Source organism: Procambarus clarkii, chromosome 66, assembly GCF_040958095.1.
Source record: "Procambarus clarkii isolate CNS0578487 chromosome 66, FALCON_Pclarkii_2.0, whole genome shotgun sequence".
Taxonomy (NCBI): domain Eukaryota; kingdom Metazoa; phylum Arthropoda; class Malacostraca; order Decapoda; family Cambaridae; genus Procambarus; species Procambarus clarkii.
Window position 1 is genome coordinate 23,449,182 of NC_091215.1, and position 15,683 is coordinate 23,464,864.

General features: G+C 46.3%; 2 protein-coding genes across 2 annotated transcripts; one reads left to right on the top strand and one right to left on the bottom strand.

Annotated features, from left to right (window-relative positions):
* Window positions 1-1,557: 1,557 nt before the first annotated feature.
* LOC138355267 (uncharacterized) lies at window positions 1,558-2,988 on the top strand. The gene is made up of 2 exons (XM_069310131.1): window positions 1,558-1,615; window positions 1,850-2,988. Exons 1-2 carry the CDS (start codon window positions 1,558-1,560, stop codon window positions 2,986-2,988), a joined length of 1,197 nt encoding a protein of 398 aa, XP_069166232.1.
* Window positions 2,989-3,167: 179 nt separating this feature from the next.
* LOC138355268 (uncharacterized) lies at window positions 3,168-3,731 on the bottom strand. The gene has a single exon (XM_069310132.1). The coding sequence runs from the start codon at window positions 3,729-3,731 to the stop codon at window positions 3,168-3,170; it is 564 nt and encodes a 187-aa protein (XP_069166233.1).
* Between the last annotated feature and the right edge of the window lie 11,952 nt (window positions 3,732-15,683).

A 15,683-nucleotide genomic window follows, 5' to 3' on the forward strand; every position in this document is an offset into this window, starting at 1 on the left:
AAGAAATACATCTCAAAGGGATAGAGTAGCTTAGGCTATTTCTACCCCCTAATGCACTGTATTATGGATAGCCTGGGCACCCACAAGTTTATAAATAAGTGGAACTGCCTACCCGTTGAAGCTGTTAATGCCAACAAACTTAACTTTTAAAATCCAACTAGAAAAAATCATCAGGGCCAATTGGGGGACCTTTGGCAAGCCGTCGGCTACCTGTCCTCGTCGAGGGCACTATAGTGTTATTGGCCCTCAGGTAAATTCAGGTATTAAAAATTTTTATTTTTCTCAAATATACCACAACTCTTATTCATACTAGAATGTGCTGCCTCCGCACCACTCCAGGACCTGGCAACACTGCAGTACCTCCACCACCAACACTCCTGGACCTGGCAACACTGCAGTACCTCCACCACCAACACTCCTGGACCTGGCAACACTGCAATACCTCTACCACCAACACTCCTGGACCTGGCAACACTGCAGTACCTCCACCACCAGCACTCCTGGACCTGGCAACACTGCAGTACCTCCACCACCAACACTCCTGGACCTGGCAACACTGCAGTACCTCCACCACCAACACTCCTGGACCTGGCAACACTGCAGTACCTCCACCACCAACACTCCTGGACCTGGCAACACTGCAGTACCTCCACCACCAACACTCCTGGACCTGGCAACACTGCAGTACCTCCACCACCAACACTCCTGGACCTAGCAACACTGCAGTACCTCCACCACCAACACTCCTGGACCTGGCAACACTGCAGTACCTCCACCACCAACACTCCTGGACTTGGCAACACTGCAGTACCTCCACCACCAACACTCCTGGACCTGGCAACACTGCAGTACCTCCACCACCAACACTCCTGGACCTGGCAACACTGCAGTACCTCCACCACCAACACTCCTGGACCTGGCAACACTGCAGTACCTCCACCACCAACACTCCTGGACCTGGCAACACTGCAGTACCTCCACCACCAACACTCCTGGACTTGGCAACACTGCAGTACCTCCACCACCAACACTACTGGACCTGGCAACACTGCAGTACCTCCACCACCAACACTCCTGGACCTGGCAACACTGCAGTACCTCCACCACCAACACTCCTGGACCTGGCAACACTGCACCCCCCCTCCCCCACAATCAGGGGGGGGCCTGATAGCTGAGCGGACAGCGCTCTGGACTCGTAATCCTAGGGTCCGGAGATCGATATCCGGCGGTGGCGGAAACAAATGGGCAGTTTCTTTTACCCTGATGCCCCTGTTACCTAGCAGTAAATAGGTACCTGGGAGTTAGACAGCTGTTACAGGCTGCTTTCTGGGTATGTGTGTGTGCGTGAAAAAAATGAGTTAGTAATTAATAACAATTGAGAGGTGTGCCGAAAGATCAGAGCTCATCCCCCGCAAGCACAACTAGGTGAACAGAAGCACTAGTGGTGGTGGCAACACTGCGGGCAGCGCCTCCTCCTCCTCACCTCACCATTGTCGGTCACCCTAGTGGAGGCTAATATTCATAAGAGCATTTTTATGAAGCAATAAATCGTTGTAGATGGCCATTGGTGGTGACAAACGCCTGGCAGCCCCGCGCGGGGAATGGCACGCCTCTAGTGTGCGCTTGACCAATGTCGCCTCCGGCTCTACTACATAAATAAACCCAGGGTATACAAATATATATATATATATATTTGGGGCTCCTAATTGACCGATAACTTACGAGATTCTTAAGTGATCTGGTTGTTATTACAACAACGTTTCTTCAAGGACATTTTTTTATCTAAATATGTTAGAATCTCGATAAAAAAACGTAATCATTCCTATCTACGTTGCAATAACGTTAACAGACGGGTCCCCAACACAGACGGGCCCCAACACAGACCGGCCCCCAACACAGACGGGCACCAACACAGACGGCCTCCAACACAGACGACCCCCAACACAGACAGGCCCCCAACACAGACGGCCACCAACACTGACGGCCCCCAACACTGACGGGCCCCAACACAGACGGGCACCAACACAGACGGCCCCAACACAGACGACCCCCAACACAGACGGACCCCCAACACAGACGGACCCCCAACACAGACGGCCCCCAACACAGACGACCCCCAACACAGACGACCCCCAACACAGACGGGCCCCCAACACAGACGGCCCCCAACACAGACGGCCCCCAACACTGACGGGCCCCAACACAGACGGGCACCAACACAGACGGCCCCCAACACAGACGACCCCCAACACAGACGGGCCCCCAACACAGACGGCCCCCAACACAGTCGACCCCCAACACAGACGGCCCCCAATACAGACGGGCCCCAACACTGACGGGCCCCAACACAGACGGCCTCCAACACAGACGGCCCCCAACACAGACGGCCCCCAACACAGACGGCCCCCAACACAGACGGCCCCAACACAGACGGCCCCCCAACACAGACGGCCCCCAACACAGACGGGCCCCCAACACAGACGGCCCCCAACACAGACGGCCCCAACACAGACGGGCCCCAACACTGACGTCCCCGGCCACCAACACAGACGGCCCCCAACACAGACGGGCCCCCAACACAGATGGGCCCCTAACACAGACGGCCCCCAACACAGACGGCCCCCCAACACAGACGGCCCCCAACACAGACGGCCCCCAACACAGACGGCCCCAACACAGACGGGCCCCCAACACAGACGGCCCCCAACACAGACGGCCCCCAACACAGACGGCCCCCAACACAGACGGGCCCCCAACACAGACGGCCCCCAACACAGACGGCCCCCAACACAGACGGCCCCCAACATAGACGGGCCCCCAACACAGACGGCCCCCAACACAGACGGGCCTCAACACAGACGGCCCCCAACACAGACGGGCCCCAACACTGACGTCCCCGGCCCCCAACACAGACGGCCCCAACACAGACGGGCCCCAACACAGACGGGCCCCAACACAGACGGGCCCCCAACACAGATGGGCCCCTAACACAGACGGCCCCCAACACTGACGTCCCCGGCCCCCAACACTGACGTCCCCGGCCCCCAACACAGACGGGCCACCAACACAGACGGGCCCACAAATGCCACCCTTGTGCCACTGACTCTGAAACGTGATCGCTGTCTACGTCGTTAAGGCTAACGAGGATCTTACTGGCGCAGAGGACATCAGCTGGCTGGTGTTGGCGGCGGTGTTGGGGGCGGTGTTGGCGGCGGTGTTAGCGGCAGTGTTGGGGCGGTGTTGGCGGTGGTGATGGCGGCGGTGTTGGCGGCGGTGTTGACGGCGGTGTTGGCGGTGCTGGCGGTGTTGGCGGCGGTGTTGGCGGCGGTGTTGGCGGCGGTGTTGACGGCGGTGTTGGCGGTGGTGATGGCGGCGGTGTTGGCGGTGGTGTTGGCGGCGGTGTTGGCGGTGTTGGCGGCGGTGTTGGCGGCGGTGTTGGCGGCGGTGTTGGCGGCGGTGTTGGCGGCGGTGTTGACGGCGGGTGTTAGCGGCAGTGTTGGGGGCGGTGTTGGCGGTGATGTCGGCGGTGTTGTCGGCGGTGTTGGGGGCGGTGTTGGGGGCGGTGTTGGCGGTGTTGACGGCGGTGTTGGGGGCGGTGTTGGTGGTGGTGTTGGCGGTAATGTCGGTGGTGGTGCTCTGTGGTGGGGCTCTGTGGTGGGGTTCCGTGGTGCAGTGGTAGTGTTGCCACTATACACCCGCTTTCGTTCTGGTTCATTCTTCCTCACACTCATTATTAAACCCCATAATTCGAAGAATACTTTCCGAGGTGTGTGTGTGTGTGTGTGTGTGTGTGTGTGTGTGTGTGTGTGTGTGTGTGTGTGTGTGTGTGTGTGTGTGTGTGTGTGTGTGTGTGTGTGTGTGTGTGTCTGTCTGTCTGTCTCTGTCTGTCTCTGTCTCTCTGTCTGTCTCTGTGTCTCTCTTTTCTTCTGTGGGTTATAAACCCGTTGAATCACCTGTCGGCCAACCGTAAATGCTGAAACAGCTCGATAAAATCGTCAGGAAAAATGATGGAGCTTTGACAAGCCGCAGGTTTCCTGTCCTCGTCGAAGCTACTAGAGAGATGGTGCTCCTCGGGTAAATTCAGGCAAATTCACAAATACCAGGATCTGGAATTATTTTTATATCCAGCCGGTCGGACAGCACGCGGGACTTGTGATCCTGTGGTCCTGGGTTCGATCCCAGGCGCCGGCGCGAAACAATGGGCAGAGTTTCTTTCACCCTATGCCCCTGTTACCTAGCAGTAAAATAGGTACCTGGGTGTTAGTCAGCTGTCACGGGCTGCTTCCTGGGGATGGAGGCCTGGTCGAGGACCGGGCCGTGGGGACACTAAAGCCCCGAAATCATCTCAAGATAACCTCAAGATAGCACAAGAGTCAGAGGACTGCCTAGATGGCCAACCCTAGGCTGTCCAGGGCGGGACTCTTCGACAAGCCGCCGGTTTACTGTCCCCGTCGAGGCCACTAGAGGAGAATGGCCCTCAGGTAAAATCGGGTAAACAAATAAGGTAGGCAGTTATTACAAGATCAATGAGAAAATCTGTGCTGTGAGAAGGGGACACATAAATTTCAAAGTCAAAAACACTGCTAAGAGTTCTTCTAAGTCTGTGTGTAGGAGGACTCGTGCTGAGTGAGGTCTCCCGCCGGTGCTCTGAGAGCTGCGGTGCTCTAGTGCAACGTCTTCACTCTTTCTTGAGGAATTTAACTGGGTAAACAGCATGCTATTGAGGTCAGTACGTTGGTCACACTGGTGTCTGTGAGGTCCTGCACCTTTCTCTCGGTTTTAATTCTTCCTTCTCCACTTCTTCCTTCTATTCCTCTCCCTTCCGTCTCTTCCCTGCTTCCTCGGCTCTTCCTCCTCTCCCCTGCTCCTCCCCCGCCTCTCCACAATGTCACAAGGCAACAAATGGGAGGGTGCAAGTGTCTGCCGGATAGCCCCAAGTTTGTATTCTTTTCTATCTCGTGTTATTGGTGGAGAGAGAAGTGGGTGGGTCCGTAGTGGGTCGAGGGTGAGCGTGGGTGGGTTGAAGATGAAGCTATGTAAGGAGTGGTGGGTTGGGGTTGACCCGGGTGGGTTCCTGGTGGGGTGACAGTGTGTACCGAATACCCTCCGGTACCTCAACATGCCTTATTAAAGAGAACTAAAATGTAAACACTATGATGACCAGACCACACACTACAATGTGAAGGGACGACGACGTTTCGACTTGAGAATGGTCCAGGACGGACCGAAACGTCGTCGTCCCTTCACATTCTAGTGTGTGGTCTGGTCATCATACTTTAGCCACGTTATTGTGACTCCTCGCCTGCATGTAAACACTACAATTCAGGACACGACCAGACCTACCAACCTGGCGGCCGCCTGGTCGGGAGTCCGGCCGCCGGGAACACTGATTCCCGGATCCTACAACAGGTAGACAGCTGGTTGGTAGCTCTGAGCATCAGACTACAAAAGCAAGCCACCAGAGGCTGTGGAATACGATCAAAACGTTAGCAGACCCAACGCTAGAAGAACTGCTCCAAGACGAGACACCCCAAGTCCACTACGGGCTCACCATAGCCCGTGCTACTTGGAACTTTTTAATCCAAGTAGCTGAATCTAAAACAACAACAGCAGGATCTTATACAACTGGTGGCTCAAGAGCTTGGCTGCGGCAACCATGTCCAACAATATATAATTCCCAGATAAAATACAAACTCGAAAATTCTCACGAATAAAAATAATAATACTAAAACATATTATGCTGTAAATAGGAACGCCAAGACTTATACACAAACTCCCGAGCTTGCATACATGATTGCTCTAAACCGTTCATCCATACACATCCACATATGTTGAAATACACGTGGATAACCTTTTCACACACACACATATGGAGGCCCAAAGACAGCAAGCCTAGCCTAGCCACCATGGACACACATCGTGTCAGCAAGGCGGACAGCCCGCCCTGCTATCACAACCCACACTATAATCAACATTTCTACAACTTTCCCCGCCATCTGTAGCTCTCCAGCGTCTTTACTCCCACAAATAAAAGAGAATATTGTGGGTAGTGTTGATCCAGGATTACGTGAGTTACAACCGCTCCCAGGATGTGGAGGGCTAAGGTTTTTGTGGTAGATATAACGAAGAGAGACTGAAACACTACCAGGACGGCTCCTGGTAGTGTCACCAAACCACTAATTATAACCATCTGATGGTGTCGACAATTTATCAAAACAATCGACAAAATTAGATGTAAACTTTAGCTGATTGTGGATGATTGTGGATTTGCAATACATATTATATATATATATATATATATATATATATATGTCGTACCTAGTAGCCAGAACGCACTTCTCAGCCTACTATGCAAGGCCCGATTTGCCTAATAAGCCAAGTTTTCCTGAATTAATATATTTTCTCTAATTTTTTCCAGATGAAATGATAAAGGTACCCATTTCATTATGTATGAGGTCAATTTTCTTTTATTAGAGTTAAAATTAACGTAGATATATGACCGAACCTAACCAACCCTACCTAACCTAACCTAACCTATCTTTATAGGTTAGGTTCGGTTAGGTAGCCGAAAAAGTTAGGTTAGGTTAGGTTAGGTAGGTTAGGTAGTCGAAAAACAATTAGTTCATGAAAACTTGGCTTATTAGGCAAATCGGGCCTTGCATAGTAGGCTGACAAGTGCGTTCTGGCTACTAGGTACGACATATATATATATATATATATATATATATATATATATATATATATATATATATATATATATATATATATATATATATATATATATATATATATATATATATATATATATATATATATATATGATTAGCTGAGAGAAAAATGACACTCGCCAGGAGGAAATCAGCCAATTATCACGGGGGATTGTGGAAGACGAGCGTTTTAATTGGCTGGCATCTGAGCCCCGTCCCTGGCTAATACTCTGTTTGGGACCGTTGGCAAATTTTTTTGTGCTTTTGTCTAAGCGCATGCGCGTACACACACACACACACACACACACACACACACACACACACACACACACACACACTCACACACACATGGCTAGGGCGTTGGTGGCTGAGTAGACAGCACGCTGGATACGTAGTCCTGTGGTCCAGGGTTCGATTCCCTGCCCCGGCGGAAACAGATGGGCAGAGTTTCTTTCACCCTGATGCCCCTGTTACCTAGCAGTAAATAGGTACCTGGGAGTTAGACAGCTGTTACGGGCTGCTTCCCGGAGTGGGGGGGGGGGGTTGTAGTTAGTAACAGTTGATTGACAGTTGAGAGGCGGGCCGAAAGAGCCCGCTTATATATATATATATATATATATATATATATATATATATATATATATATATATATATATATATATATATATATATATATATATATATATAATAATATGGAGAAAGAGCCTGTATACAGGGGAGATACCAGCATCACTTAAATCTGCAGATATAGCTTCGTTGCACAAGTGGGCGAAGTGCTAGGAGCTTGCTCCACCTTTGCCGCGGATCGGCCCGGTATTGCAACTAGGTGAGTAAAGCCTTGGCAAAAAATTATAGGCCAGTTGCACTAACATCACACATAATAAAAGTGTTTGAAAGAGTGATTAGGAATCAAATTTCTAGTTTTATGGAAAACAATGAATTGCACAACCCAGGACAACATGGATTTAGAGCGGGAAGATCCTGTCTGTCACAGTTACTCAACCACTATGACAAAATCACAGAAGCCCTAGAAGAAAAGCAAAATGCAGATGTTGTATACACAGACTTTGCAAAGGCGTTCGACAAATGTGACCATGGGGTGATAGCTCACAAAATGAGGTCAATGGGAATAACTGGAAAAGTAGGACGCTGGATACTCAATTTCCTGTCGAACAGAACACAAAGAGTAACAGTCAATCAAATAAAATCGAGTCCAAGCGATGTTAAAAGCTCTGTACCTCAAGGTACAGTCCTTGCACAGCTACTGTTCCTTATTCTCATATCAGATATAGACAAAAATACACGTCACAGTTTCGTGTCGTCCTTTGCAGATGACACAAAAATCAGCATGAAAATTACCTCTGCTGAAGACATTGAAAAATAACAAGCAGATGTCAACAAAGTTTTCGATTGGGCAGCAGAAAATAACGTGATGTTTAACAGTGATAAATTTCAGGTACTCAGGTACGATAAAAATGAGGATCTGAAACATAATACAGGGTACAAAACACAACCGAATCTTCCCATAGTAGAAAAACAGCATGTCAAGGATTTGGGAATAATGATGTCCGACGATCTAACGTTTAGGGAGCATAACCAAGCAAATATTGCGTCAGCCAGAAAAATGATCGGATGGATTACGAGAACTTTCAAATCCAGGGATCCCATCACAATGATTGTACTCTTCAAGTCACCTGTGCTGTCCCGTCTCGAGTACTGCTCAGTACTCACTTTCCCCTTCAGAGCAGGAGAGATTGCTGAAATAGAGGGAATACAGAGAACATATACGGGACTCATAGACGAGATAAAACACCTAAATTATTGGGATCGTCTCAAAGCTCTCCAAATGTACTCTCTAGAAAGGAGACGAGAGAGATACCAAATAATATACACATGGAAAATATTGCAGGGCCAGGTCCCAACTCTACACAGTAAGATAACAACGTACTGGAGTGAACGATATGGAAGAAAATGCAAGATTGAACCAGTGAAGTGCAGAGGTGCCATAGGCACAATCAGAGAACACTGTTATAAACATCAGAGGTCCGCGGTTGTTCAACGTCCTCCCAGCGAGCATCAGAAATATTGCCGGAACAACCGTGGACATTTTCAAGAGAAAACTGGACTGTTTTCTAAGAGAAGTTCCGGATCAGCCGGGCTGTGGTGGGTATGTGACCCTGCGGGCCGCTCCAAGCAACAGCCTGGTGGACCAAATTCTCACAAGTTGAGCCTGGCCTCGGGCCGGGCTTGGGGGAGTAGAACTCCCAGAACCCCATCAACCAGGTATCAAGCAGCAGAGCTCAACCCCCGCAAGCACAACTAGGTGAACACACAGAGGGACCGACAAGCATCCAATATATGCGTCGAGGTCTGATTATACACCTTTTGTGCCCTCTGCAATCCCCCCCCCTTTATATATACCTTAATAATAATAACGTCTCAGGGATATATCAAATTGTGAGATACATTTGAGAGTTGTGGACCTGAGAGTGAAATATCAAAGCGTCAACACGTGAGAACAGGCAACACAGTGCTAGGCTTCACAACACAACATCTGCAGGTTATATGTTATTGTTAATATATATATATATATATATATATATATATATATATATATATATATATATATATATATATATATATATATATATATATATATATATATATATATATTTTTATATATAAAATGTAAGATTAATAATTTCAACACGAATTTTCTCAATATTTTTTATGTTTCTCTTCACTGTCGATGGTAATTGAAATATATATTCTCCAAAATTCATTTTTATTTATGGTCTGACGCATGTGATATGGCACAAAAGTTTTGGGTAAGGTGACAAACACAAGAAAGAACACGAAACAATGGGTATAAATTGGGTATGAAAACATAAGAATGGAAGTAACTGCAGAGGGCCTAATGGCCCATACCTCCTTTTCTTGCTTCTTTGTTGATTCGGGGTCTTGAAGTGGGTAGAATATAGTTGTGCATTAATTGGCTGTTGATTGCTGGTGTTGACTGTTTGATGTGTAGTGCCTCGCAGATGTCGAGCTTCCTGCTATCGCTGTACCTATCGATGATTTCTGTTTTGTTTGTTAAGATTTCTCTGGTGATGGCCTGGTTGTGAGAAGAGATTATATGTTTCTTGATGGAGCCCTGTTGTTTGTGCATTGTTAATCGCCTGGAAAGAGACGTTGTTGTCTTGCCTATATACTGAGTTCTTTGGGGCTTACAGTCCCCCAAGTGGGCATTTGAAGGCATAGACGACGTTAGTTTCCTTCAAGGCGTTCTGTTTGGTGTCTGGGGAGTTTTTCATGAGTAGGTTGGCCGTTTTTTTGGTTTTATAGTAAACTGTCAATTGTATTTTCTGATTTTTGTCTGTGGGGATAACGTTCCTATCAACAATATCTTTCAGGACCCTTTCCTACGTTTTATGATATTTCAATATTACCAATTTCAATTACCATCGGCAGTGAAGAGAAACATAAGAAATATTGAGAAAATTCGTGTTAGAATTATTAATCTTACCTTTTCGGTCATATTCAACAATATTATATATATATATATATATATATATATATATATATATATATATATATATATATATATATATATATATATATATATATATATATATATATATTTGCATTATTATTTTTGTATCAACCCATGTATATCTTGTAACCATCAAATGCATAATAAAGCACAAAAAATATTTAAGGAAGGGGGTGGTAGGAGAAAAGCACACAGAAACTGTATTGGAGGGGATCTAAACATTCCCTCTAATGCGTTATGCGTGGTTTCCTCCGAGGCTATGGGTCCCCCTTCTTCCAGCTAGAGGTGGTACTCCCTTCCCCTCTATATATATATATATATATATATATATATATATATATATATATATATATATATATATAATCATCCATTAAATATATCTAGCGAGGCTAGACCACGATTCAGACCACAGAGAAGGACATAAAACCTGATGCCATGTATCAGGAACTTTTCCCGTGAAATCAGATTAAAGTATGTCACGGTCTGAACGCGCTAGGCTACGAAAATACTAGCCAAGGAGAGATGATCATTATTCTCGCCGTGAGGGTTAATATTACCTGGGATTAATATTGGGATTAATATTAACGTGGTTATTAAACTGTCGTATCAAAGTCCTTATTGTTGCGTCACCAATCCGTAACAATAGGTACAAACTGGTCAATTTCGACTTGGCAGAAAAATAGGGACGCATACTGGGTCGGAAAGAGAATTGTAGATGAGTCAAATAGGCTTGTGTAAATAATGTATTTACATTTCATTCATTTGGACAATCGAAGCCTCGGACATCAGACCACAAAAGTAGCAACCCGCAGCTCTATATATTTTGGGTAAGAGAGGATGGAGTTAAACGAGTCTTGGTTCGGTACAGATATATCACAAAAACCTGCCTGAAACCTCCCCTCACAGACAAGACCTGAAAGGAGCGACGTTTCGGACCGTCCTTGGACCCGTATGGTATGGGGTCTGCTGTAGTGATCCTTAAGTCTGTTGTTATTACATAACAACGTGAGAATACAGACGATGAGTCTCAATAACGTGCTTGAAGATATGATGACCAAACCACGTCAGATAATGAAGAAACGACGATGTTTCGACCGTACAGGACGGCTGAAAGGATCCTTCTGAAGATGTATTATTAAATACGAAAGTACTTAAGGAGATTCCTGTTTCAATCCTTTCTTCGTGGTCTAACACTGTCATTATATATATATATATATATATATATATATATATATATATATATATATATATATATATATATATATATATATATATAATGCTTGTGCATTTGTTAGTTGCGATTAACATTGCACAAACAACAGGGCTCCATTAAGGAACATATAATCTTTTCTCACAACCAGACCATCACCAGAGAAATTTGCTTGAGAAGCAACACATTTGAAACAGGCAAATGATCCCACGTGCATTATGTTACCTGGTAATGGGTTCTATGAAACAACAACCTTATTTCCAAACCAGTATTTACCCCAGGTCTTTCCTGAATCTAAACTTATTCAATTTATATCCATTGTTTCGTCTTCTACTTTGTGTGGATATATTTAAATTATATTTATATCCCCTTTGTTATGTTTTTCATCCAGTTATGTCTCGTGTTACTCTTTACTCTACGACCAAAACTGAACTGCGTAATTTAAGTGGAGCCTTAACTTGGGCAAGGTATACTTCCTATACGCTAAATTTTTTAGCATTTTTCGTTGTGTAATATTTTTTAAGTATTTGTCGTCTTATCATTTTCACTTCGGTTTCATCTCCGTGTGAATGAATTTGAATTGTAATAATATGAATTTGAATTTGAATTGTAATAATTTGAATATTGTTTTAAATCAGTACAAGTTGCCACGTCTGGCTCTGGAGGAGACCACTAGGAGCCTTTACAATTTCTTTAGAGCTAATGAGGACTAATTGGTTATTGAATTTATCTGAGAACATTCTGAATAAACATTCCCATCCATCCATGTCCTTGCGGGATAGGAAAATAAGCACTATTTATTTTGATTGGTCACCAGTGTGCTGAAGACCCATGCCCGACCAATGAGAGAGCATCTTCCAACTCTCTGAGCACCAATCCCCTCGCAGCACTTTAAAGTATAAACTGTTATTTTACGTTACAGATTCAACCAATAGGATGTGAGCTTGTCGATTGCGGTGTTATCATTGGCTGCCACTGGAATATTACCTAAGTGCCATTCTAGGATCCCCGACCCAACCATTAACACAACCAACATCAATTCTCAACTAATTGGAGCCGGATTTTAATAACTTAATCACTGGGAGCGCATCAAAGGGTCTTGGTGGCTGCTATTGATGAGGGGTCGAGTGTCCTGTAATCTTAACATAATTTGAACTGCCATGTTAACGAGAAAGCGATCGAAGTGTTGCGCAAAGTTTCACTCAGATGCCGTTACATGACTGGGGATTATCGGCGCGAAAGATGATGATACATAAAACAAATTATAACAAGTCTATTATCTCGTTGAAAGTTAAGCTATGATTAATTTTTTTGTAAAGTAATTATATAAATTAGACGCTAGGCTCGCGAGTAAATTTGTCGGGCCGCAAGAAAGCACACTGAAAAATAAGCTGGTGGCTGAGGCTATCCACGTGAGGCTCCTGGCGGCGCGAGTCTCTCTATGATAGCCCACAATAGTTCGTTATCACAGTGAATGCCTGCAGATGAATCAGTGGTAATTTGTGTCAGCTTTTGCCCCCCCCCCATCACCCCCTCCCACCCCTTTGGTATATACACTTTGCCGCCCAAGAGGTTAATTTTCGTGTTTGTTGACCGCGTGTTGGATAGCTCCCCCCCCTCTCAACCCCTCCTTCAAACCTCGCCTCAATGATCCTCCTCATTTTCCCCTCCCTCCCCATCTCTCCGTACCCCCAATCATCCCCTTTGCCTAGTGACTCTCCCTTCTCCCCTATTCCCCCTCTCGTCCCTTACCCATCCCTTCTGCCCCCCCCCCCCTTGAACCCCCTCCCTCTTATCTGGCATATATTAACATCAAAAACAAATATTTCCCGCTTGGAGAGTTTATATATATATATATATATATATATATATATATATATATATATATATATATATATATATATATATATATATATATATACGATAATAGTTAATATCCTGATCAAATAATACATATACATATTATATCATGAACAATTTAAAGTTTGGATTATACCATCCCTGAAGCACTCACCCCCCCCCCCACCCCCCTCCTATAGTGGCATTGGTCACGGACCAACAGGATCCACTATTTACTGGGGGAACCAAAGTTGCCCAGTACAGATGAGCAGCTTCACAGCTATGTACAGGAATGCAGATGGAATTACACATAAAGAGGTTGAGCTGCAGGAAAGCAACAGAAGACAGAGGGGCAACCACACATTATTGTAGTAACAGAAACGAAGCCAACAAGTGTTGTAGGAAATGCAATCTTCCCACGAGGATATCAAGTAATAAGTAAAGATAGGGTGAACATAGGTGGACATGGGGGTGGGCATAGTGCCACAACCACACTGGAGCTTCGAGGAAGTAATAGTATAAAAGGAAACCGATCAGCAGGAGTACATACTAGGAACAGTAATAGTTTGCGGCATGACAATAGAGGTAGCATCGATTTAGTCCCCCCACATCAAACAACTGAAAGTCTATGGTTGACTATGATAAATACAACGACAAATGCCTTAAGGTAATGGAAAAAAAAGCAGCCACAGTGGAGGAAGAGCGAGGGATAACATTTTAATAATACCTGGAGATTTCAATCACAGAGAAATAAATTAGGTAGAGACATGGAGAGCAAAACTGGTAGACACAGCGGGCCAACACTTCCCGAAGCAACACATTACAAGAGTGAAGGGAAGAGGGACCAGCAACACTACACATTGGTGTTCGCCCAGAATGAGGTAGACAAATATGGCGTGCGACACCACCTTGGGGCTAGCCACCCCTGTATTATCACCCTGGAGTACATACAGGAGCCAAAGGAGTTGGTTAGACCATGATGTACATTGAGGAAGTAGAGAGATTACAGACGAGGGGATTACGGAAAGTTGCGGGATTGAGTGAAGTCCAATGGGGGAGAGAAGTGAAGCACTCATGTTCCTCAGTTGAGGTACCGAATCTCCTCAGTTGAAGTTCGAATCTCCTGAACTTGCCGGCGGCCTGGCTCCCCCCCCTCGACCCGGCCAGGCCATGAAAGGGCCAATTTGGTGGCGAGATATGTTGTCATTGGTGAATTATTGGGAGCAGCTTCGTCTCCTTCCAGCTGTGGGAGCAGCTTCGTCTCCTTCCAGCTGTGGGAGCAGCTTCGTCTCCTTCCAGCTGTGGGAGCAGCTTCGTCTTCTTCCAGCTGTGGGAGCAGCTTCGTCTTCTTCCAGCTGTGGGAGCAGCTTCGTCTTCTTCCAGCTGTGGGAGCAGCTTCGTCTTCTTCCAGCTGTGGGAGCAGCTTCGTCTTCTTCCAGCTGTGGGAGCAGCTTCGTCTTCTTCCAGCTGTGGGAGCAGCTTCGTCTCCTTCCAGCTGTGGGAGCAGCTTCGTCTCCTTCCAGCTGTGGGAGCAGCTTCGTCTTCTTCCAGCTGTGGGAGCAGCTTCGTCTCCTTCCAGCTGTGGGAGCAGCTTCGTCTCCTTCCAGCTGTGGGAGCAGCTTCGCCTCCTTCCAGCTGTGGGAGCAGCTTCCCCAACTAACATAATTATAACTGGGAACGCAGTAAATCCCCACCAACGAAAACACGATACATCTCCTCCAATCAGAGCGCAGGAAATCTTCAGCAACAAAACAAAAAGCCAGCATGTCTGCACCAATCAGAACGCAGTAAATCACCCCCCTGAACGCGAACACGACACGTGTCCACCAATCAGAACGGAGTAAACTCCCCCTCCCACATCAACGAGAACACCGCAAATCTTCGGTATAAGAACGCCACAATCCCCCCCCCCCCTCCCCCTTCCCTAATCACAGCACAGTAAGTTTCAGCCAATCAGAGCTGAGACTGGCTAAGACGCTGTTACCATGGCAACCCTCCCTAGGTCACGTGTCCTTGGCCAGGCCGTCCTCTCACTATGTCAATCCGTAAGAAATGCAACGGTTTGGCCTAGCCAAATGCGTTCTAATCCACCTATAGCCTATCGCGGCCGATGCGTCGGAAAACAGTCAATATTCAGGTGCTTTGATTTGTTAGTAATGCGTCGTAATTTTAACGGATTGGTGGGTATCGTAAGAAATGCGACGGATTAGGCTAGAAGATTGGCGTTTTCTGGTATCATCTAATCGCGAGTTTGTTATTTTATGAATTTTGGGTTGTTAGTGTAACATGTTAGTCAGAGTATAGTGAGTTGTCACTCACAATACTTAACACATCACTACAGTATATATGACACTACTACCAGCACCACCACTAC

What these genes read in the sequence shown, in the direction of transcription:
- LOC138355267 (XM_069310131.1), top strand. Translation starts at nt 1,558, where the DNA reads ATGGCCATTGGTGGTGACAAACGCCTGGCAGCCCCGCGCGGGGAATGG. An exon ending in CGGGGAATGGCACGCCTCTA is followed by an intron (nt 1,616 to 1,849) that starts GTGTGCGCTTGA and finishes TAACGTTAACAG; the next exon opens with ACGGGTCCCCAACACAGACG.
- LOC138355268 (XM_069310132.1), bottom strand. Translation starts at nt 3,731, where the DNA reads ATGAGTGTGAGGAAGAATGAACCAGAACGAAAGCGGGTGTATAGTGGC.